This window comes from Dipodomys ordii, unplaced genomic scaffold (assembly GCF_000151885.1).
Source record: "Dipodomys ordii isolate 6190 unplaced genomic scaffold, Dord_2.0 Scaffold1, whole genome shotgun sequence".
Taxonomy (NCBI): Eukaryota; Metazoa; Chordata; class Mammalia; order Rodentia; family Heteromyidae; genus Dipodomys; species Dipodomys ordii.
Genome location: NW_012267217.1, coordinates 2,131,199 through 2,157,455, shown reverse-complemented (window position 1 = coordinate 2,157,455; position 26,257 = coordinate 2,131,199). Strand labels below are relative to the sequence as shown.

Below are 26,257 nucleotides of genomic sequence, written 5' to 3'. Positions count from 1 at the left end.
TTCTTATCACTCCTTGAGGATGCCTACCAAATTTTCTTAAGTTAATTTTTCAATGAAATTTAATGTTGAATTAAATGAATTGAGATTAAACAAATTTTAATTTACTTATTAAGTGAAAATTTAGTGGAAATAAGAATAATACTTTGCCAGCTCTGAATTACACCATCTCTGCCAAAACAGGCTCAAAAGAATAGCAGCTCTTAGCATTTATAGTGCTTGAAAGCTATTTACTAGCACACTTAGCATTCCTTCCTGATATGGGAATATGAATTATAAACTTGAAATAACAATCATGAGAGGGGAGAAATGATTCTGGAGTAAGCTGCACCAGTTTTAAACCTCAGAGCTTTTGATGATGCTATTGCAGCTGCCCCATCCCTTTATGATTGGACAACCAGCTCTCTGTGAGGAGTGTCTTGTCCTTCATTTCTTCCTTGTTCCCTGGAGTGATGACTTCCACATTCACTGTGTTGGAGACTTATTGTTGTGTGGTACCCTGTGAGTGCTTTGTCTGAGGTTTTGGAGGAATGGCCTTACTTTCGTGGTAGAGTCTCTAATGTATTGTCAGGACCTAGGGCTGGGGAGGGGAAGGGAAGGGGGATAATCTATTTTCTAATGTAGGCATGCCTTAGGAAATCCCTGATGGGAAAGTTCATCTCTGACTATTTTTGAAAGTGTTTTCCAGTGCTAATTGATAAGAGTAGCTTCTGCGGTTTGCATGCCTCGGCAGATGACATCAGAGATGAAAGAGGAGAGATCGGATCTTGGTGCATTATCAACTTGGTGTGGCTCTTTGCTGGTAGACAACAAATAAAGATGACCACATTCAATTCCTAACAACCTCGCTGGTGGGCTGTCTTTTCAAAGCACAGAATAAATTTACCTAACAAGTAGTTGCGAACTCTCTGGGGATATATAGCTCTGTCTAGGCTAGTAGTTGGTGTCTGTGAACTAACCTATCAATTTCTAGGTGCTATCTCCAGAAATACGGATCCAGAAAATGGAGAGCTGATCTAAGAATCTCCATTTGAGTGGCTTAACACATACCCATCATTCCCCAACACTACAATTTTAAAGGTGGAGCATTGTTCATTTCTCAGGGAGAATTGCCTACTCACAATGCCCAAAGAATTAAAACATACAATGGTGAACCCCACAAAATTCCCAGCTGTGATGTTGCACATAGCCAACAGAGTTTTTCTTTTTCTTTTTCTTTGGTGGGTCGTGGGACTTGAACACTGGGCCTGGACGCTGTCCCTGAGCTCTTCAGCTCAAGGCTAGCGCCTTACCACTTGAGCCACAGTGCCACTTCCAGTTTTCTGGTGGTTTATTGGAGATAAGAGTCTCACGGACTTTTCTGTCAGGGCTGGCTTTGAACCGTGATCCTCAGATCTCAGCCTCCTGAGTAGCTAGGATTACAGGCGTGAGCCACTGGTGCCTGGCGAGAGTTTTTCTTTGTGCCAGCATGGGGCTTGAAATTAGGGCCTGGGTACTGCCCCTCAGCTTTCTTTGCTTAAGCTTGCACTCTACCACTTCAGCCATAGCTCCACTTTTGGCTTTTTAATGGTTGAGGAGAAGAGTCTCATGACTTTCCTGACTGGGTTGACTTTGAACCATGATCCTCAGATCTCAGCCTCTTGAGTACTTATGATTAAAAGTGTCAGGCTTCCCAGGAACTCTGTCTACCTGTCTGTCTGTCATTGTTTGTGACTGTCTCTTTATCTGTGTTGATATTGGTACTTGCAATTGCTAGGTAAACTCTCTACCACTAGAGTCATGCCTTTAGAATCTCCATCTCCTATTTTTTTTTTTTTCAGGTAGATTCTGGGGTTTTGCCCAAGGCAGATCTGTAGACCAATGATCTTTTACATGTTCCTCTCATGTAGCTGGGATCATTGACTTTTCTCCTCTGGGGTAGCCTCAGACTGTGATCCTCCATTTTTCCCAACTCTTGAGTGTCTTGGATATCTGGCCTAAGCCACTGTGTATAACTATATTGCTCATTCTTTATGATTGATTAACCCATTCATTCAGATGACATTAATACTCTCAGAAAGTTCTTCAAGCATTGGTTTCTATGCTTTCTCTTCCTTCACATCTTAGTCATCCTCCTTTACTTCCTTCTCTTCCTTCTCCTCTTCCTTCCTTTTTGTCTGAGGGGACTCGGTATCTGGCACTTTCTTTCATTGGCTGATGCTCTATTACCTGAATCATGTCTTCAACTCCTCCCCTTTTCTTTGTTAGAGAAATGCCAGATTCCAAATGTGTGTAGAAGTGAATACTTCAAATTTAACATCATGGAATTGTCATTCTGAACTATTTCAGATACAGGAGGCCCCATGTTTGGCAACAGATGTTTGATGGAGACAAAAGAAAGTTTTCAAGGCAGACACAGGACTTAGAATAGGAAAAAAAACATCCTAAATGAAAGGGAAGCCCCAAGGAAAAGAGGTAAAATTATAATATGAAAAAGAGTAAGGACATTAAAAGATTGGTTGGGATATACAGAGGTAGCAGATAGAGGATGTCAGTGAGTGGTTGACCCTTGTCAACCACATAGCTATAGGGCTTAGAGCAAATCAAACTGTCTAGCTCTCTGGACATTTGCCTAGAAAACAGAAGCAATAATTTACTACTGTACATGAAGAAGCAAGAAAAGACAACCTGGGAAAGTGAAGGGTAAACTTAAAAGACACACGTTTAATTATCATAATAATGTCTTTGTTCTTTCTCATGATTGTGAATCTTTTACTCATGAGACAAATGCTGCAAGCCCCGTCATACCAGTTAACACTCTGTGCTATTGTCCAGTCAGTGTGTTCTGCTCTTTATGTAGATATTTACTAGATGGAAAACCCTCTGGAGTTAATCACCAAACCAGCCAAAGTTCAAGGGGCACAGTTGCCTGTGCTTAAGGGAGCAGGGATTGGACAAAGTAGCTAGAGATTTCTTTAGTAGCTAGAGATTTTTCTGAAGCAAAAGACCCAAGAAAGGAAACTAACAGTTTTTGGAGTAGAATTTATATGAAGTACTTGACTCTTGTTGTGAACAGTGATATATGATTGTTGTATTAAAAAAAATAAACTAGCCACATTTGAATTCTAAATCACTACAGGTACAGCAGAGCCTTTGATATAAAACTAAGCTTATTTCTCAACGAACAAAATAATAGCTCAATATTGGAGGGTTGGTGAGAAAGAGGGAGGGGTAGAGTCTACTTTTTGAGGAACTATACCTGCTACCTAGATTATAGTCCCAGTATGTGACAGTACAAAATAATGGGATTGATAAAATGAATAAATCCGATCCTGGCCATTTTATGTCAAATTGGTAGAAGACAAATTTTTATGCAAGTATGCAGAAAAGTAATAAACCTGCTGAAGGAACAAATTTAATGGTTTCTCCGACTATATATTTCTAATAATTGTTTATACTTTTAATTTAATACTATTATTACTAGCTGCAAGCTTGTTCCAAGTGGTGCAAAAATTGGAATAAAGCTAAAGATTCTGAATTTTCCAAAAGACAGTTTCCAAAGGAATTCAACACAATTAGATACAGTTTCTATCATGTTCAGTTCTTTGTCTCAAAGAATTTCTATGTAATTAATCTTGAGTAGCTTCAGTAACTCTCTTTCATTCTCCCTCAGGCAAATGGGAAGTAAGGAGGGAAAAGGTTTAGGTCTTAGAGAATTTATCTACAAGTTGTTTTTCGGTTTATTGCTAACGGCATTTCCACAATTTATATCTAGCATTTTACTCCTAGTTTAAGAAGTGAAAACCATCAAACTTTAACTTGATGGTATTTTAAAAAAAATCAAATGAGTGCTTAGAGGCAGTTAGCCCAAAGTTGCTAGGGAGTAATTCAATGAAACACTAAGCAATCAGGATAGTAACTTCTGCCTGATACCAGTGGCTTATACCTATAATCTTAGGTACTCAGAAGGCTGAGATCTGAAGATCACAGTTCAAAGCCAGCCTGGGCAGGAAAGTCTGTGAAAGTCTTACCACTACTAAACTACCAAAAAAAAAAAAAAACCTTTGAAAGTAGAGCTGTGACTCAAGTAGTAGAGCATTGACTTGAGCAAAAGAAGCTCAGGGACAGCACTCAGACTCTGAGTTCAAGCTCCAGACTAGCACACATGCACAAAAAGATAGTAACTTCTGGGTGTTTTTTTGATTCGTGAGAAATTAATTTGGGGCCTGTCTAGCTGTGCCATCACACCTTCTAATTCAAATAATCTATTCCTGAGACTAAAAGGCAAGAATTCAGCTTTCTAAAGCAAGTTTGAAATCTGTTGGCAAGCCCACTGGAAATTCTTGTGGTCATTGCCTAGGTTCCACCTCTTCTGGGGATATATAAAGCCCTCTGTCTCCTGGGTGGCCAAGTCAGCACTTTTCAGGAGCACTTAGAAACGATGGCATCCCCACCTCTCCATCAACGACAAGCCAAAAGCCCTCACTACTAGTAATGGCATAATGGGGAGCAAGAGGGAACTTTAGAAAGGGTCTCAGGAAATACTTTCCCAGCGCAAGTCAATACGAATGGGAGGTTGTCTTCCAGAGTGAGCGGTGAAGTCCTGTCACTGGGATCCTGCCCACTTGTGCTATTAATACTGCTGCTGCTCTCAGGGCTCTGCACGTTGCTTAAGCCCCCGTGCGCGCGTGCATTAGGCTCTTTGTGGAACAGACTTAGACAGAGTGTCTGCAAGACAAAGCACTCCAAAACGTTCTGCAGGAAACAAGCCTGTGCTGACAGGGAGAGAAGAATGGATGGTCTCCTTCCCAAGTCTCTTGTTTCTATTATAAATTAGATGCCTACTTAAAAAATGAGCAAAGCATAAATAATTTAAAAGAAATCAAAGGCCTTTATTACCACCATCGTACCCAAGCTTTTGGAGATAACTCGTCTGCCCTGGCACATTTATGGATGCTTCCTCTACTTTGCTCTCTTATTTCTCCCATAAGAATCGGTATGCTAAGAAAAACAAAAAGGGGGGAAAAAAACCACATTGCATGGTTTCCAATCTAGTGTCATTTGCAAGCCGCAGGCCCCAAGGTAGCTAGAGTTTATTCTTGAGATAACATGCTATATCCTTAGTCTTGCGTGAGCCCATCTTCCCTTTCCTCCCAGAAGGGTAATATGTACTTTAAAACCAGAGTGGAAGATTCCAGGAAAAAAACCATGAGAGATATCCTAAGGAGCATTTAGAAGCAAATATTCACTGGCTCACCTCTTCTTAGCTGTCATTGTCACCTCTAACTCTGGTAGAGCTGCAACTTAATTTGTCCCCTTTCACTTTTGGTAGAACAGATATCAAATGACAACAGCCCTGATTATCCTGTTGTTGATGAATTTTTGTTACTCAACTGTGAATGAATTTAAATAATGTCTGTTTTGTGGCAAAAAAAGATCCGATACTCTTAGAAACAAAATGCAGAGATAGTCTCTCTATTGAGAAGTATAGGTGTGAATGGGAAAGCTTTATAAATTGGGAATATGCACACACATATAATGAAAGTATTGCAAAAACTAAAATGATAAAGTAGGAATGAAAAGCTGGAAGTGAGACTATGTTTGGGTTATGAAAAAACTGTAGAATACTGTTTCATAAGAGGGATACAAAAGGGCTGGGATGTAGCTCAGTGGCAAAGCGCTTGCCTAGCAAGCGCAACGTCCTGGGTTCGATCCCCAGTACCAAAAAAGAAAAGACAAAAAAAAAAGAGGGATACAAAAGATGAATTAGGGTAGGTAAACTTAAGAGTTCTCAAACTCAGCTACACAGTGTAACACACACAGGGTATCTTGGGGTCATTTTTATTTTAAAAAATTCAGGCTTGCTGCATTCTTACTGGGTGATTGTACAATAGGAAATCTGGGAGGGGACACAGAAACAGACTACTGAAAAACATTGCCTGAAGAACCAACTGAAGTTTAGATTGGTAGCTAACATTTGTACTCTAGTTGCTTAAAAACTTGAAATAAACTAGACCATATAGACTGGATGAGCTACGTAGCTGAAAATAGTTGTAACAGTCATTAGAAGTTGAGATTCATGGTTGTTTCTATGAATATGTTTTTGTTATTTCTTCACCAAAGTTTTAAGGAGAACAGCATTGAATGTATTTGCCCAAAAGTCTATCAGGTTGGTACTTGGTCTGTTGGAAGAAATACTGTCCATCCTTCCTGGAAGAGCAGGTTTCTATAACTTAGATTAAATATAGACTCTTACCCTATTAGCCAAGATGAACTCATACCCAACATGGGAAACAAAACAGTAGCCTTTTACAATAGCAGATCTTATACTTTTTGAGGCTCCCTTTCCTCTCATTGAGAATTATTGAGGCCTCTAAGGAATATTTGTTTTGATTTTTAATGAGGTATTTCTATTGATATTAAATATATTTTCAGTTACAGTGGAGGATTTTAAGGTAGGCCACTTCACTTAAATATGATCACATTAGCTTTGTTAATATTATTTTGAAAATAACCTTATTTGCCAAAACAAAATAATTGTGACTATCATTTTCTTACATCATCTTGCAAATATTTTGAGGTATTTGGCATTGTAATAAACAGTTGGAAATCTCACATCTGTTACTAAAGTCAATGTGTTACAAGATGTCCTTTTCATTTTTTTAAATTTAATTTTATTGTCAAGGTGATGTACGAAGGGGTTACAGTTGCATACATAGGGTAATGAGTACATTTCTTGTCAAGCATTGTTAACCCTACCTAGATTTTGTCCTTTTCATTTTAAGTTGTGTAATTTCTTTTTATTGGTATATATTAAATTGCACGTAACCTCTTTTGCAAGATAGCCTTTTGATTCCAGTATATAAAGAAAATCTGACTTAATGCTATATCATATTTGGAAAATGAAAGACTTGGGGATCCTAGAAATGTGACTCAGGGACCTGGGCTTATTGGGCTATACTTTGAGAATAGCTCTTCTAGAATGCTCTAAATATCCTCCATGATGGTAAACCTGAGTTGTTGGCACACAGCCCTGATATTTGTTTGCAATGATTGACGGAAATCATAAGGACTTCATAGGGAAAGACAAAGCGTGTTTATGTAGCTCAGAGTATTCACAAGAAAACCATCAGGAGTAAAGAAGTTTAGGCCTAGAGTGTGCAGCAGCCCAGGTTTGGTGGAGGAGTCTGAAGTTACATTTCTACTGCTTTATAATCTTAAGTTCACTGTTTGACTCAAGTTCACTGTTTGACTCATCAAAATATAAACTTCTGCGTTTTCTCTCTAGGGCCTCCAGGCATCTAAGTCAGCCTTACTCAACATCTCTGAAGTATCTTTCTGAGATGACCTACAGGAAGTAACTGGTTACATCATCCAGCTTTTTCTTTAAGAGGATTTCTTCCCTATGTTTTCTTTTTAAGGGAGATTCATAATCTCTTCTCCACCTCTTTTGAGCCAGTTTACCTTGTTCTCTGCAGATCAGCATACATCAACAAATTTAGCAGTCCGAGGAATTGTTAGTAGGTTTGGATTGTTTTTTAGCCAGTCTGGGTGTTTGACCTCAGGGCCTAGAACACTGTCCCTAAGGGTTTTTTTGCTCAAGGATGGCATTCTACCACTTGAGCCTCTGCTCCACTTCTGGCTTGTTCTGGTGGTTTGAAGATAAAATGTCATGGGATTTCCTACCTGGGCTGGCTTCGAACTGCAATCCTCATATCTCAGCCTCCTGAGTAGCTAGGATTATAAGTGTGAACCAACAGTACCTGGTTTAGGTTTAGATCTTTCGTTGTCTCATTTCCCTGGCAATCCAAATGTACAATTGCTGTTTTATGTGCCGTAATCCTCTGTCCACTTGTGAATGCAGTAAGTAAAATGATCAGTGGTTCAGCAGCAAAGCCTGCGAGGAAAAGATTCTTCCTTATGGGCTGAGGCTCCAGAGCTTCTCTCTAAAGTCTTTAAAATCCAACAGCTGTTTTCTCAAATTTTCCCTTATATACTAGGTGAATTACGAGGTCACATTGTGGTAATCAGCTAAAGACTCCTCCCAGTGATCGCCTAATTATTTGTAAGGAACTTTGCACACAGGCACTCTCTGTTTATTTAGGATGCCCTCAGATTGAGCCCTAATATCAGAAAACTTCACTTTCTCTCAAACTTTCTTCCTTTCTTGTGTGTAGATGAAGAATGAAGATTGCTTGGAACCAACTCCAACCCTACTTGCCCCTTTCACCCTTCCTTTCTTACAAGGTCTCTGAGGGGGTTCTAAAAACAGGGCAACTTCCATCCAAGGAGGGCAGCTCCCTGTCCTTCCTCTCATCCTTGCTCACTGACTTTTTTGTCCTGATCAGAAAGACAGCTCTGTGGATTATGACAAAGATAGTAATTGAAGGAATAAGGAATTAGTCTCATTTCATTAAGGAAAAAAGAGATCTCACATGTAGCCAACTTTGTCTTTGTGAAGAGCACAGTTCAGGGAATTCCTGGCTTAAGGCAGCATGGCTCAGCACATAGCAATCCAAGAGTACCCTGTGTCATCCAAGCGAATGAAAAGATCTCTGCTTTTGTATATAGGTAATATTGCCCATGCTCACCACAGGTCTGTCCGATGACACAGTTTATATTCTTGGATCACTGTGTCCCCCTGGCCTGCTTATTCTACTCTCACCTTCTGGAGAATTTGAGCTTAGTGAGTAGTCAAAAGCCTGAGTGTTTACAAGCAGACTCCCTGGGTTTGAATTCTGCCTCTGCTAATTCCTGACAAGTATATGCTCCTGAGAAGTTGATATGATTTCTCTCTGTGTTAGATTCTCCATCTGTAACCTGGTAGCAATAACAGTATTCACATTCTGAGGGTATGATGGAGCCCCAAGTAAAGCCAGGTGATGGAGTTCCAATGGTGGTAGGCCTCCTTCCCAGGAATGTTGGTGGGTAGCTTACTTTTCGGCTTCACAGCTCAGATCAGCTTAGTCCTCAGTAAAGCAAATGGCAGTGACTCTCCACTGAATACCAAACACCAAAATCTTAAGCTTGGCCTTCAGTAAACTTGACTGTCATTCTCCAGCCTGCTTTCCAAACAATTTTCCATTAGCTTTGCTACCTATACTTCCCAACAACCAGCAGGTCTAGCTATCCCTGCTTCACATTCTTGCTTTCATATTTTTATCCCTTGGCATAGTCAATTCTCTGAACATTAAAATGTCATTCATTCTTCAAAACTCAAAAACCAATAGCATCCTTTTCAAGAGGGCTTCCCTCATCTTGACAGCAGGAAATAATCCATTTACCTTATGGACTCAGTTGTCTAGTATACTCTATTCTGGCACCTTGCCATGGGTTATTATCTTCTCATATAGCTGTGTAGATCCCTCTACCGAACTGGAATGCAAACCCCTCTGAAGCGGGGAATGTGCTGTGCTCTCATTTGCATTCTTCTAAATCTTTACTTAGTGTCTTGCCTGTGAGCATCAAATAGCACTTTTGTTTGAAGGCCGGGAATATGAGTGTTACTTAATAGTAACAACTACTGTTTATTGAGCACTTTCTCAAGGTCAAGTAGTGTGCAGATGATGAGGACTGTCTCCTTCAATCTTCAGAAATCTGTGAAGCACTTATTACGTTTCCCATTTTTCAGATAGAGACATTCAGTTATTGTTAGGTAATTTTTCTCAATGCCATCAGTTGGTAGGTAACATAATCTATACTAGATCAGAGTGTTGATCAGCTCTCTCTCTTTCTCTCTGTGTCTGTCTCTGTGTCTGTCTCTCTGTCTGTCTCTCTTTCTCTCTCTCTCTCTCTCTCACACACACACACACATACATACACACACATACTAATTAGCCATTGGGCTTTCTGCCATAGCAGCATTCGCATCCTGAGCCCACATAGTTTTATCTTAACCAAAAAGACAGTGAGTTGTCTATTTGAAAAGACAGTGAGTTTGGAGAGCAGCAGCACGGAGGTCTCTTGTGGGCCTCTGCTCTTTGGGACAAGCATTGAGCCCTAGTAGGTAGACTGACTACTGTGAACTCTCAAAAGCACATGTCAGCATTTATGCCAGGCTGATTAAAATGCAGCATATGAATCTTCCAATGCCTAATGTGCAATGAATTGAGGCTCATTTGATAGCGCATTTATGCATACATCTTCAGAAACAATATTCTTGTAAATCTTGTATCAAATCCTTGGGGAGATATTGGTAGTTAGCAGGAAATCAGCAAACACATTGATCCTACATGCTCTATGATGTTAGCAGTAGTCATGAAATTGAATTTCATCTTAACATATTAAAATCAATATACAGTGTTCAGTTTAATTTAGAATGTAAATACCATCAAGGGTTTTCAAGACAGAGGAAGTAATAGTTTCTAACTCAGATATGCATGTATCATTACATAGACCACTTTGTATTATTTAGACCAAGTATGATCCTGGAATTAAAAAAAAAGTCTTGCTCAGCTTGTCAAGAGAACTCAAGTTCCTTTTTTTTTGGTCATGGGGCTTGAACTCTGGGCCTGGGCTCTGTCCCTGAACTCTTCAGCTCAAGGCCACAGTGTCACTTCTGATTTTCTGATCTTTAATTGGAGATAAGAACCTCACGGACATCCCTGCCCAGGCTGGCTTTGAACCACGATCCTCAGATCTCAGCCTTCTGAGTAGCTAGGGTTACAGATGTGAGCCACAGTACCTGGCAAGTTCCTCTTTTATTTTAAGCAAACATGGACAATTGAGCTATTTCTCAGCATGATTTTGTTTCAAAATTAAAATTTCCTTAAAGTCATGTATGCTACTTCAAAGTCTTTCATCCACTTAGTAGAGAACATTACCTTGTGTAATAAAGCAGAAATAAAATAAAACAAATCTCTGCACAGCAAAACAAAACAGAAATAAGAACAAGACTCTCTCAGTGTGAAGAACATGGCCAGGTTCAAGTATACTTCTTGGTCGTAAATATGGGGCTAAGAAACTCAGCATTGGAGAACTAAGTTCTCTCACAATATCCTGCTGCATTCTCCTTACATTCTTTCCTGATGTCGTGGATAAATCATCAGTGGTGATAATTTTGGTCACTGCTGCATGACGATGGTATGCTCCTTAACAGATGTAACAGAGAGGATGCAAACTTCTTTACATACATACTGTATGTACGTATGTTAATACTCTCCCTAACCCCTGATGTGGTTATCATTGTTATTTCTACATTATAGATGACCAGTGAGGATGTAGAGATGTGACACCACTTGTCTGGTCATACAGCTTGTAAGGAACTATGGCATTTTGAACCTGGTCCCGTTGGATACCTGCTCTTTTCAGTGACTGGCCTCGAGGAGGCAGTGTAAGCTCTCTTGGAAATAATTATTCTGTCTTCAATCCAATAAAGCCTTACTCCCTAGAGAGCCTTGAAAAGAAACCAGGAGATGAAAAGATGGTCTTATGACCTCAACAAGAAAGTGTGTATCTCCCCAGGCACTGGAATAAGAAAAAGAGTAGACATGGTTGCCGATGAGTAGTGAAGGATTTTGTGGCTAATATAGTCTTCCATTTCCATCATTGCCAAGGGCCCTCGCGAGTGTGCTGCTACTGTAGGAGCTCTTTCAAATACCTCACAGGCCAAATAGGAAGTATGTAATGGGCTGGTGGGTAGTTTTCTAACGTGCATGGTGGTACGAATCAAGCGTACTGAGTACATCCATCTTTTATCTCCACACAGACATCTACAATGCCCAAAGAGCGTGTAATTGTCCAGTCAAAAATGCTTATTGCCTGTATTACCTAAGCACTCTGGGAAGGAGGGAGAAAAAGCCCCTTAGTGGTATTTAAGTAGCCCCATGTTTATCCTTAAAGGAATATATATTACCCACTGGTTTCTAGATTTCTTGTGGTGATTGAGTAGGGCCATACTTTCAGGAGCCACTTCTCAGGTTAGAATCACGAGAATGCTGTGAGGTAATGTCTGGAAAGCACTCTGAGCTCCTTTGAGAAAGGTGCTACATCAATACCGTGGATTATTATTTATTGTCAGCCTGAGAGAAAGGCAGGGGCAAGAGAGGCCTTTTGTTTCCTTTTCTGGATACAACAGTGCTATGGCTTACTTAGATTTAGGAGGAGTGTTCCAGCACCTGCAGTATTGGACTGGAAAGATACATGCTGCAGGAGGATCACCCTAGAAACAGAGGATCTGTTTTCATGCCACAGAGAAGAAGGGACCGATTCTGAGTTCATTCTGGATAATCACACTCTCTCCCCAAATGAACAAGGAGCTGTGCTCTCTTTATGTTAAAGATTGAAATTCCAGTGAGTGAGTGTGAGTGTGTGAGTGTGTGTGTGTGTGTGTGTGTGTGTGTGTTGGAAGAAGTAGATTTTGCTTATCTGGCAATAATGAAGCATTCTTTAAATAAACAAATCAATGTACTCAAAATGTATCATATGAGCAGTGCATTCTATTTATGAAAGGTGTATACTCCCAAGTTGACCAGCCTGGACACAAATCCTTGGCTGACAAAATACAATTCGTCATGTAAAGTTTCAGCGCAATTCTCCTAATTTGCTGTTGAAGCATTCCATAATAGCTAGTACAGGCTATATATTGGTATCTCGAGATTTGTATTCCAACTTCTAATCCAGTACTTTTTTTTTTAATGCAGCTACTGAGACTTAAACTCATGAGTGCAGTCCCCTAGTCTTTTTTTTTTTTTTTTTTGCTCAAGGATAGGGCTCTACCACTTGAACCACAGCTCCACTTCTGGCTTTTTTTTGGCAAACTGGAGATGAGTTTCATGGACTTTCCTGCCCAGCTGGCTTTGAACATGATCCTGAGATCTCAGCCTCCTAAGTAGTTAGGATTTCAATAACCAAGCCACTGGTGCTCAGATTAACCCAGTATTTCTGTAAGTGGCTATATTCTGAAGAAAGGGCTTTAAAGAGATAATTAAGGCTAAATGGAGTTTTGTGGGGGAGGAGTGGGCCTTAGTTTAGTATATTGAGGTCCATATGAGAGCACATTAGGACCCTGGTACACACAAGAAAGAACCCAAGCGTAACCTTGCAATCTACAAACCAGGAGACTGAGCTCAGCAGGCACTCCGTCCCTCCACACACTCATGGAAAACTGAATCAGGAGAAAATAATTGTGAGAAAAATGAGAGCTTAAGCCACCCAGTGTGTAGTGCTTTCTACCAAATTAATATAATAGCTAAAAAAGTAAATGGTGAAAAAGACCATGATTATAAGCCAAAATAAGGTCCGAATGGCATGATGTAGCTGAATGGAAGAATACTTGCCTGTGGTTCATTGGTACCAGACTGGATCTCATAAAACTGGACCCTCATGGTTGCTTTATTTCCCAACATATTCTCAGATTTAAAGTTCCCAGGTGATCTATATTCATATAAGGGTTTGAGAAGAAGACTTCCATGGAAAGATTCAATTTGCCTCAGGTAATAATTCACCCAAAACTTTGAATTAAAATCACAGGGATTTTTGTTCATTCCCATCATGCTGTGAGTTGGCTCTGTGACTACTGTCATCTGATCTCTGTCATATTGTACTTGTACAGTCTGAGTCTTTGCAAAGCAACCTTCTCTGTGAGACTTTTTTTTTTTTTTTGCCAGTTGTAGGGCTTGAACTTGGGGCTTGGGCTCTGTCCTTGAGCTGCTTTGTGCTCAAGTCTAGTGCCTTACCACTTGAGCCACAGTGCCACTTCTGGATTTTGAGTCATTAGTTGGGAATAAAAGGAACTTCTTTGCCGGGCTGGCTTCAAACCATGATCCTCAGATCTCAGCCTCCAGAGTAGCTAGGATTGCAGGCGTGAGCCACCAGCACCCGGCTCTTTGTGATGTTTATGGCTTTTTTGTTTTATTTTCATTGTATATAATAAGTCTGCCTTATATTTCTTAATAGGAGTATGATTTTTTTAACCTATGCTGAGAATAGCAAATTTCACTTTTTAATCAACACTTGTTTTTAATACAAGAGAATTGATATAAAGAACACTGCTAAAAAATTATGTTATAGGAAAAAGCAAGGAGTTAGTATATGAAGTCCCTACGTTGAAGAAATATTTCTCTTTTTTTTGGAAGAAATAGTTCTGTTTAAAAGTTTCAAATTTTCAAATGGGTAAAAGGCCACCAACTCCTTTGAATGCACGTGGAGGTCTCGGAGCGTGGGGTGGAGGTGGGCAAGCAGCTCCTAACTTCCATGCTTCCTGTGTTTCTGTTCACTGAGGCTTATTATGGTAATATCAGCACCTGACATTTATGTGCGATTTTATGGCCTGAAAAGCTCTCACACATGCTTGAAGTCATTTGATCTGTAAAGCATTTGATCTGTATGGCATTTTATCCCATATAGAAAATGGTTGCCTGTCTTTAAAGGGGAGGCAGGTCTGGCTATTGTAGGAATCTTTCTCCAGGTGGATTCAGAGCTTCCTCTATATGCAAAGTTTTCTATCAGGCTGACCCTATTTGTTGGAAGCCAACTTTGCCTTTGGTCTTCTAAGACTCACTGGGTGAAGGAAGCGAAGTCAACATTAACTGCGTGTTTCCCAGGAAAAAAAGATCAATGGGCTGAACAGTATGGTGGCCCAGAATCTTGGACTACCCCCCCTTTTTTTTTGGCTACATCAAGTTCCTCCCAGTCTTGCTAGATGGTCCTCCTGGTAGAGGTACTTAGTCATCAACAGCATTGTGCATGTTTTTGTGCCAAATAATATCTTTCCCGGCCTTCCTGCCCTAATGTGAATCATGATTTTTCGATCAGGTCTCGTGAGATGGAATTTCTCTTGTTCTTTTGTGAAATGTCATAGAAATTTGTTAGGGATTTCTATTGTAACATTCCTCTGGAATGATTTCTTTAGAGTTGTTGGTGTTTGGTGTTGGGGACTACATCTAATGTTGAAGAGTGGGACTCTAAAAGCAGAAACAATGTCTTGTCCACAGCCTCTGTTACCATGATTCGCATATGGCAGGTGCTGAAAGAGGCTTTGGGGGTTTGAGATGAAATCATAACTTCAAGAGAGCACAAATCCTCTATCTCTAGAAGGTAGAGGTAGCTCTGAAGCTCAAAGCCAACCCAGGCAAAAATAGCTAGCAAGACCCTATCTCAAAGAACAGGCGGGATGTGATGGTACATGTGTGCAATTCTAGGTACTTGAGAGATAGAAGTAGGAGGAGAGAGGTCCATGGGCAACCAAGCAAAAACAAAAGACCTGATCTGAAGAATAAATAATGCAAAAATGTCTGGGGGCATGGATTAAGTAGGAGAGTGTTTGCCTAACAAGTGTGAGAGTCTGAGTTGAAACTCCAGTATCTCCAAAACAACAAAACAAAACCAAAATGTATACTATCTATTGCCAAAAAGAGAATAATCCTAAGCATGTTGAGAGGTTAATATTGTGTGCATGTTTTAAAATTTTTAGATGTGAGAGTTTCAGTCTACCTAGGGGCTAGTGCTGAAAGAATTACAGCTATCCTGTGGTTTTTCTAGGCAAATTTCTGTCTTTAGTCATAAAATGTGTGATTCCCACTCCTCTACTAAGTTTCTATTAAGATTACATATTTTGATTAAGACTCTCATTTTCTTTAGTATGTGCATATTAATAAATGGTTAGTTAGACACTTATGTGGTAAATATATCTCAGGTAGTTTCAATCTAGCAAGATTATTATTTTTTTGGGTCTGGTTGTGGGGCTTGAACTCTGGGCCTGGGCACTGTCCCTCAGCTCTTCAGCTCAAGGCTAGTGCTCTACCACTTGAGCCACAGTGCCACTTCCCGCTTTTTGTTTTTTGCTTATGTGGTGCTGAGGAATCGAACCCAGGGCCTCATGCATGAAAGGCGAGCACTCTACCACTGAGCCACCTTCCCAGCGTCTCTTGCAAGATTTTTAACTTACACAAAATTAATAGTTTACAAAAAGATTATGACAGTTTTAACCTTCAAAATGAAGACTTTTAAGTAGTTGCTTTTTAGCAGTTGCTTTTAAAGTTTTAATATAACCTTTAACTAAAATTATTACCGCTGGATATCCTTTAGTAGCCTTAGCGATTAAGAATTTGAATTTGTACAAAAAGTCACCACCTCTAATATTGAAAGATGAACTGGCTCATTTCATCCCACGTCCTGAATTTTACTAAGACACTGTTAAACATTATTCAGAGGCTAAACAGTGTTTCTTATCATGTGCTAAGCCCTGGCTATATTTTGTTTATTTGTGTAATTACTCCTCTTAGCTGTGAAAATTTGGAAGTGCAAGTAAATAAAATCTACGTGTCTCTCTATTTGTTCTATCTTTCATTTTTTAAAAACTTGCCTATGTTCTGTGGTCAGATATTGATGAACCCTGGTTTCTTAATTTCCCATAAAAATGCCCACAATCAGCTCACCATCTTTAAGAAAAGATAGGCTCTTTGAAACTTCTAAAATGTCTCATAAGGGATGGAAATGTCTCGAGGAAAGAAAAATTAAAGAAGAAAATACTGATTGACTCTAAAATGTGAGGCAAAGTGAGTTCAAATGCCTATATTTTAAAATTAAGGTAATAATAAAAGTATTCTTATTCAAAAGAATATCAAAAACTATGAATATTTGAGTATTTCAGACAATTTAAGTGAATACTTAATGGTATGGCAAAGTTCACCATGTGAACTGATTTGCCATTGGTGGTTTGGAAGCAAGAGATTAAATAACTATTTTGTTGATTACACATTTGAACCTGACCAGCACAGCTGGTAAAAAGGATGAAGATCAGGCTGACTCTTTACTTACCTCTTAGAGGAAAAAAAGTAGGGAAGATAATGGAGACATTATCAGCTACTGTCTTTTCCATTGGCCAAAAGAGAGGCAGTTTCTGTCTATACATACCAGCATCTAGTTTTCCTAGACTTTGAGAACATATTTAGTTACTAGGTAAGGATTAACTCCTCCCCCTCTACCACAGATATATACTTACCTATCTATATACATACATTTGCACAGGAGTCCTTAGTAAAATTTTAGAGAATTTAGAAACTATGATTTGTAAGATTTTACAAGCCAACTTCTTTTACCATAATATAATGAAGAATATATTTTTTTCTTTGAAAAATTTAAATAGAGGGCTAGGCAGGAAGCTCAGTGATAACAAATATGCTTAGTATGTGGAAATTTCTTGGTTCGATCCCAGCATGACAAAATTAATTTAACCAAATAGAAAGGTTCAACCATTAAAAGATAAACAGTGCTCGCCTACAATCTGGTTAACATAGAAATCAGCAAGGCAGTTATTGATTACTTCAGACTCAAATATGAGAATATTATACATCTAAATGTATGGTGTATCTGAAAGGATACTAGTAAACATAGTTATAAAAAAAAAGCACAAATGAAGTATTGAATTGAACATAAAGAGTACCTCACACATAAAAAGATGAAAATGAGAAAAAGAAAATTGTAGAAACTAGTGAATTACAAAGTCCAGTGTGACGAGAAAATGAATCTCAGTAGTTTAAAAAGGGATGAACGCCTAACAAACACAGATGTATAAATTTAGAAATGAAACTTCTAATAACTACTTCCATGCATATATTATGTGTCATGTAATTTTATATTGATTTGAACATAAATGAAATTGGAACTGGGAGCTGGTGGCTAGTTACTCAGGAGTGTGAGATTTGAGGTTCCTGGTTTTGAAACCAACTGGGACAGAAAAGTCTATGAGTCTCATGTCCAATTAAGCAGCAAAAAGCCAGACAGAGAAGTGTTGGCTTCAATGGTAGAGTATTAGCCCTGAACAAAAAGGCCAAGTGAGAGTGTGAAGTCCTTATTTCAAGCCATAGTATCAGTACAAAATAAAAAACAAACAAACCCATAAACGAAAGAGAAAGAGATTATCAGGGTGAGAAATATACATCATGCATAAAACAGAGTAAAACCCCAGAAACCCATATAGATAATCCTTAGAACATCACAAGAAAAAAATAATTTATCTTTTTCTTTTTTTTTTTTCTTTGGGTCCCATCATGGGGCCTGAACTCTGGGCCTGGGTGCTGTCCCTCAGCTCTTCAGCTCAAGGCTAGTGCTCTACCACTTGAGCCACAGTGCCACTTCCGGCTTTTTTTTTTCTGGTTATGTGGTGCTGAGGAATCAAACCCAGGGCCTCATGCATGCAAGGCAAGCACTCTACCACTGAGCCACCTTTCCAGCCCCCAAAAAATAATTTTTCAAAGTATTTTTTACCACCGTCTTATATGTATTTTTTAATGTGTAAAATCGAACAAAAATATTACAGAGTAGGAGTGATATCCATGTATAGACTCCAATAAAGCTTCCCTGATCCTAGAAGCATAGGTAATATGGGTCTTGAGCCATCCTAGGCTTATAAATCACTATAGTGAATAGAGCCCCCTACTGACTCACAGTGAACTTATAACTTGAGTAAGAATTATGCTTGTGATGGAATTCTATGCCTTCATCAGAAAAAATGACATTGCCCCATTTGTTAGGAAATGGAAAGACTTGGAAAAAAATTATATTAAGTGAAGTAAGCCAGGCCCAAAGAAACATAGGTCCCATGGTTTCCCTTATTTGTAATAACTAGTATATGTTAGAGACAAGCAGAAAAGGTCAGATTAAGTTGATGTTAGAAGAAATGAACTTCAAGATAAGGATTCAAATGTTTTTTCTTCCTTGAGATTGTTTCTGACATATTTATAAGATGATTTCTTTGTTGCTTTGTATGTCCCTCCCCCATGGTATAACCCCTGTTTTCAATGCATTTGATGTTGGTATAATTTGTGGAGAGGAAGGGAAAAAGCAAGTTGTTTAAATAGGGATATAGGTGGACCCATTGCAACAATGAGATGTACAAGACGTTATGTCGAAAAACGAACTTTACAACTTTGGTGGGTGGGGGGCATTGGGTTGAGGGAGATGGGGGGAAGATGGGAAGGGATGGGAAGGGGAAACAAAGGAGGTGACAACAATGCTTGATAAGAAATGTACTCATTATCTTGCCCATGTAATTGTAACCCCTCTGTACGGTATTTTCACACACACACACACACACACACACACACACACAGAATTATGCTTGTGGACTATTAACCCTCTGTCATCTTGAGGCTGTTCTTTGCTAGTTCTTGACTGATTTTTAGCAGTGATATAAATTAAACACCATACAGAAAATAACTAGAAAACAGAGCCACTCTCTGAAAAAATATTATGTGTGATTAAGATTCTGTACAGATAAATGGGAAGCGACAAAAATAGTCAAGTGGAAAAGCAGCAATTTTGAGTCTCACATTATACCAAAGATGAAATAAACTTCAGTATGAGAAGTTGAAAAGTTAAATATGAGAATTCAAGTGGAAAAAGTCTAGTCAAGTGCCACTCAACTCAGTTCATATATACAAATTTAAGTCTCAAGGATAAAAATCAAATAAAGAATTTGCTTTTAGCAAAACTCATGGTTTAGCCTCTAAGATCTTATAAGAACATAGAAATTATTTCTAGTTATGAAAAGTATCATTGGTCAATCAGAAGCCAAGATTCTCATCAAGGACAGAATGTAAAGTGAGCCTTGTTGGACACATTACCTGGTAGAGATGGTTTCTTTGGGAGTGATTAGAGGTGTTAAACCATATGCTCTTACATTTTTTCCAGTTATCAATATTATTATAGTATATCTATCCATATCAATCAAAAAAACTAATATAAATATGTCTAATTTTTAGTGTACGTGCCAGTCCTGAGGCTTGAACTCAGGGTCTGGTGCAGTTCCTAAGCTATGTTGCTCAATGCTAGTGCTCTACCACTTCCAGCTATTTCGGTAGTTAATTAAAAATAAAAGTCTCATGGACTTTCCTGCCCAGGCTGGCTATGAGCTGAATCTTTGGATTCTCAGATCTCAGCCTCCTCGCTAGAGTTACAGGTATGAGCCAACAGTGCCCAGCACTAAAAATGTTTCTATAAGGTGATACTACGTGGTAGACAAACTTTTGTGTGTGTGTGTCAGTCCTGGGGCTTGAACTCTAGGTTTGGGCACAGTCCCTCAGCTCTTCAGCTCAAGGTGAGCACTCTACCACTTGAGTCACAGCGCCACTTCTGGTTTTCTGAGTGGTTTATTGGAGATAAGAGTCTTGTGGACTTTCCTGCCTGGGCTGGCTTTGAACTGTGATCCTCAGATCTCAGCCTCTTAAGTAGCTAGGATTACAGACATGAGCACTGGCGCCCGGCTGACAAACTATTTTTTTTAAGAAGGCATTTTTATTAAAGTGTAAATTAAACAAGGTCAGTATATTTTTCTCTTGGGATCTAAGAATTTGATCCTTGTGAACACTTAGGTAAGACTTAGAGAAGACATGTCAATTTCTTATGCAAACAGTTTCCCAGAATTCCACAGTCAAAAATGTACTCATGTGACCCAGTGACACATTTTTGAAGAATAATTTCTGCTTTGCAAATTATCTAGTAAGCAAATCCACCCACGAAGTAAGAGGATAATGTATCATGAAAAGTATTTAGGTCATTTGTTTTGATGTTTGAGGTTTGATTTTAATTATTTATACAATTTCATAGTACAGTAGTAAGTGTCTGGTGGTATTTTTCTAAAAAAATAATGAGGGTGTCTAAATATAAGCTCTAGCCAGATTTTTTGCTGTAATTTTTTTAGAGAAATATTTATTTAATGAAACTTATTAAATTTAGTATTAAATTATACTCAGATAAGTGAGGTTATAGTAAGCTAAATGTGTTTTTAACTTACAAATTAAAAGAAAGTATAAATGTGCTTAAGAGTAGGCAATGAAGTAACTGAGAAAAGCATCTCATGAGGATTGGTTAGGGAAGGGGAAGGGAAAAAGAGAGAGACCAGGAGCGGGGGAGTTCTGATCTGAATGTGTGGAATGCAGATCGAGACAGGAAAATGAAATCTCCTTGTCATAAAAAAACGTGTGGACAAAAGAAACTACGTTAGATCTTTGTCTCATCTGACTTCGCCAGTCTCTTCTCCAGTCTTCTAGGGATACTTGAAACTTGAGAATGAGATTCTAGGCTTTCCTACCACATCTGAGGAGGAGAATAGGTGTCCATTATGGTGTCTGACATCTCCAGTGTAGAGATAAGCATACGTACCACTGAACACAAATAAATTCAATGGTGTACCATAACATAAGTTTACTTCTCAATAGTGAGTGGGCTTCTGCGTTATCATTTATAGATTTGAGTGCTCACACTGTTTGCTTGGGCTGTAGGGTCATCTACTGGATTCTTATATCTGATTAGAAAATACAATATGGAGGAACTGATGAGTTTGGGCAAGATAGTATTGCCTATGATTTATTGCTTTGAATTTACTTGTTCCCATGGTCATACTTGGCTGCCAGAAAAACTAGGGACAAGGACAAATTTTGTAGCCTGGAGGTGTCAGAAATGTGTATTAAAGTCTTCTAAGCATGTGAATAGATTGCAAATAATGTACCACTATTATAACAGATCAGCTAAATGAAGGATTGACCCCAACTGGAGGAACTACACACAGCATAGGAAATTGTTTATTGGAAATATCTAGCTGCAATTGCAATTATGCACTGTCTTAGTCCATTTTCTGCTGCTACACCAAAATGCTGGAGGATAGGTACTTTACCAAACAAAACAAAAGAAATCTTTTTTCTCTCTAAGTTTTAGAGGCAATAGGGTGAGTGGTCTCCTGGGTTGTCATTCATAGTTTGTTCAAGATCAGGAAGTCCCTGTAGGTCTGGCCCTATAGGGAGGGGCCCACAGTGGAGAAGAAGATGGGTAATGGCCACTTGCAGAAGGGGCCAAAGGCACGAGATAACCTTGCTTTAGAAAAATTTGCCCTTCACTCAATAATATTAGCATTAATCCCTCTTGAGGGAAGGGCCTCACTGATCCAATTACCTCCTTCTGTCCCCACTTCTTAAAGGTGCCACCACCTCCCAGCATGGTTCTTTCAGCATACCAACCTTTGGACACACCTTCAAACTCCACCCAAATCAGTATGCACTCAGAAATCCTTACAGAATAAAAAGAATGAAAAACGTTACCAAATTGTTAAAAAAAAACAAACTTCAAATATTTCATAATACAGATTCATAGTAGTTTCTTAGGTGAAATTGTAGTAATTGGTGAGTTGTATGTGGCAAAAATAGTACACTTCAGTCAATTTCAAAACTTTTTTTTATATTGTATGCTGGCACTGGGGCTTGAACTCATGGCTGTGTACAATAGTGTCACTTAGGTTTTAAAGCTCAAGGCTGGTGTCACTTGAGCCACACTTCTACTTACAACTTTACTGTAGAGTATCACAACCCAGGTCCCAACAAGGACACAATCTACTGATTTTATTTGGATTTTCCCAACTTTATCTTTGTATATATGTGTGCTTATTTCTATCAATTTTGATCATTTATGCATGTTTGCATATTACCCACTATTAGGTATTATCTACTACAAAAATGTACACATTTCATCACCACCACTCCTAATCACTAATTTTTTGCAATCTCTGATCTTTCCCCCAGGTTTTAAGGTCTAGTCATTTAAAAATATTACATAAACAGAATCACACAATATATATATAGTCTTTGAGACTGGAATATTTTCATTCATCATGATTTTCTGCAGTTACCTAAGTTGCTGTATTTACCAATGGTGTACAGGACTCCTTTTTACTGCTGAGTAGCATTTCCCATATCATAGTTTAACTGTTTGTTCTTAGAAGGATATGGAATAATGTCACTTGTGGTTATTTATTATAAGTAAGGCTGCTTATGAGCATTTGTTTACAAAGTTTTCATTTATCAGAAATGTTTGAGACAGTGCAATTCTCTGGCTTATAGCATGTTGAAATTACATGTTTAATTTTTTTAGAAACTGCTAAGCTGTTCCTCAGAGTGGCTGTACTATTTCATATTATATACATAGATAATATTCATATTATAATCAGTAACTCAGGAGAGATCTGTGTTGGCTCTGTCATAGCCAGTATTGGTTGTTATCACTATTTTTTGAGTAATTTGGATAGATGTAGTTTTAATTTGTATTGTTATGCTTATTTTTCTTTGGTAAGTCAGAACTCAGTGGTTTTGATTTCAGGTAGATTGTAGAAACTTTCACTTCTTCAAAGTAACTTCTTTTATTTCTAGCTATAAAAGGTCTAATTCCTATTCATCACCCAACTACATGTCCTGTTTCTTTCGAAGCCTCTGAAGTGTCCAGGCATGAGCTAATTAAACTTTCTCTGGTTCCTAAAGGCAAAATGAGTTCTACTTCATTTTTCCTTCTATTGCAGCAGTTATTAAATTGTCTCTTCTGATGATGATTATCTATCTGAGCTTCTACTAAACTGTGTCCTGAGAACTGGAATTGTCTTATTCATTTTGTCTCACTAGCAACTCGTTGGGCATGAAGATCCTCACTTAACAAACATTGTCGATGAACTGGGATATTTCCTCATGTTATGCCTTTTTCCCAAAAGGATTTGAACTATTTTTTGTTTTTTGGTCACAAATGCTAGCTCTCACAACCATCCAGAAGAATCAGGATCTTACTCACTTGGCAGTAGATAATGAAGGCAGAAACTCAGTAATTTAGTTTGAAAGTGATAGTATCTCAATAAGAGGCAGCAAGGATTGACTGTGAAATCTGGTGGTTGCTATGCCAAAATTGCCCAGAGAGGGCGCAGCTGAGCTGTCTTCTCTCCTAGGTACTATATTAATAACCCTCACTGTCCATCACTTGCTGTCCATCATCAAGACAAGATTATACCCCATATTGCTCCATTTTCCCCCTATAATGTTAAATTCAGGTAGGGAAAACTTTTCCCCTGTGGAGGAAGGATTGGTGAAATTAAAGATTCTATGTAGGAGAAATCCATCACATTAATTTATACATTTAATGAGAAAATTTCTCACCCTGTAAAATAAAAAATAACTATAAATAACAAATTATCACTTAAAGTGATGATGTATCCTCCTTTGACTACAATGGAATTTGTTGGTGCGTAGTCTGTGCCTCTCTGGTCCATGCCCACCTCAGAATGAATAGACACTGACCATTGCTTTCCTTCCCATTCTTTCCTACTTTCATTCTATCAGCCCTAAGGTTTAAACATTTCTTAGCTTTATCTAACAACTTGGACAATTTCTCGATGATTCTCTGTTCACCTCAATGACTCCTTTGTGTTTTTTCTTTCCACTTCATCTCTAAGTTTCCTCCGTTGCACCTTCTAGTTTTATGTTATCCATTTCTCAAAGGAATTAGAGTCTAATTAGTTGGGTGTTTTTATAGGTCTATTAGCTACCACATGGTACAATGGTCTGTAAGAAGAATACAAGGATGGAAGGACCTGCTGTACCTCTTAGATTATTATCTTAGATATAAGGAAACTAAACAATAAAGCTCCTCTTATTATAGACACCATTTAAGGTGAAGATAGTCTTCTGTCATTAATTCTTCTCTCCAAAGCCTCAACAGTTATGAAAATTAAAAGCCAAAGTAGACAGTGTTCTGATAGCCTGAGATGTATCACCAGACAAGATTATACCCCACAATGCTCCTCTTTTCCATAATATCCAGTTTAGATACTTAGAGCTTAGTTTTTGTTAATGTTAATGAAATACTGATTAATAAAGTACTCTGGGTGGAAGAAATTGATCACATTTGCTTATAAAATTAATATAAATAATCTTTCCCTTTATCAAAATAGAGAAAACACTGGAATGTGATAAAAAAAAGTGTACTCCAAAGTGCTAGAACTTGGACAATTTAAAGTATTCTACCTCTGTTGACAGCTACATTCCATCCTTTACTCTTTTTTTCTTTTAAATTATTTATTGCTATGTAATGGTGATGTACAAAGGGGTTATGATTACATAAGTCAGATAAAGAGTTCATTTCTTTTTGAAAAATTCATCCTTTCTGACAGCAAACTAGTATATATTAGACACCGTGGGACAGTTGATGGCGTGGTTTAACAGTCATCATATCTTCCTTTTCAGTGGTTTGAGAACTATCAATCTTACAATTGTTCCTAGACTTAAAGAAAAGCAATATTCATTGTTTGCTAGCTACTAGAGGAAATGGGGATGATCCTCACCCTCCCTGATCTTCCATACAGTTCTCAAGGTGAAGCAAGCCAGAGTGTAAAGAGATAAGAGATTAGGTAAAGGCACAAAGGCATACACGTTGCTGCGCATGCAAGGGAAGTAATGAAGCCTTCCCACTCAGAACAATTGCTTGCTGCTTTCTTTCAGGGAATAAAGAGTCTTAGAGGTGAGGAGATTAGTTTGCATGTTTTAGACTTACAGACCAAGAGAGGCTGGTACAAACTGTGTTTTTGTTTTGTTTTGTTTTTGTCATCTGTCCTTGTTGGAAGACTTGTCTCTAGTTTTTAAATATTCATTCATTCATTTTTAGCCAGGAATCAAATATATATTTAAAACCATGGCTGGAAGATTCTAACTTCATTATTGTTCCTCCCTTCTATGCAACGATTGGCTCATAGAAGGAGCTTCCATTTAACCCGAGATAGAACTAAATGTTAGTTAATGAGCAGATATTATGTACAAATACTGAACAGGTAAGGCAATGGAGTCATCCAGTTCCCTTTAGAAAGTTTGGCTGAGATCTTCTCCCAATCCATGGGCTTTCTGTTGATCTTGCTAGCTATGTCTTTTGCCATACAGAAGCTCTGAAGCTTCATGCAATCCCATTTGTCCAGCCTTTCTTTGATTTGTGTGTTTCTGGGTCTCTATTAAGAAAATTTCATCCTGTGCCAAGGAGACCTAGGGTTTCTCCTATTCCATCCTGTAATGTTTTCAGGGTGTTTGCGTTGACTCCAAGGTCCATTTGGAGTTGATTCTGGTGCAGGGTGAGATATAAGGATCTAGCTTTAGTTTTCTACAGGTGATTACCAATTTTGTCAGCACCATTTACTGGAGAGGCTGTCTTTCTTCCATGCTATTTTTTTTTAAGCTCCCTTATCGAAGATTAGGTGGCTATAGGTCTGTGGGTTCATTTCTGAGTTTTTAATTCTATTCCATTGGTCTAAGGTCTGTTCTTGTGCCAGTACCAAGCTGTTTTGATTACTATGGGACAAGCAGGAAAGGCCAGATAAGATGATGTTAAGCAAAATGAACCCCAAGATAGGGACACAAGTGGTTTTTTCTTTCTTGCTATTGTTTCTAACATATTTATAAGGTACCATGTAATTTTTTTTGTTGCTTTGTATGTCCCTCCCCCACGGTATAACCCCTGTTTTCACTGTATTTGATGTTGGTATAATTTGGGG

At 38.5% G+C, this 26,257-nt stretch overlaps 1 protein-coding gene across 1 annotated transcript in view; it reads right to left on the bottom strand.

Moving 5' to 3' along the window:
* The window catches only part of Rnf219 (ring finger protein 219), a 162,029-nt gene that overhangs the window by 93,499 nt on the left and 42,273 nt on the right, over positions 1-26,257 (bottom strand). The window contains exon 4 of the mRNA XM_013008864.1: positions 21,865-21,979. Coding sequence (XP_012864318.1) covers positions 21,865-21,979 — 115 coding nt within the window. The remainder of the gene's footprint in view (positions 1-21,864; positions 21,980-26,257) is intronic.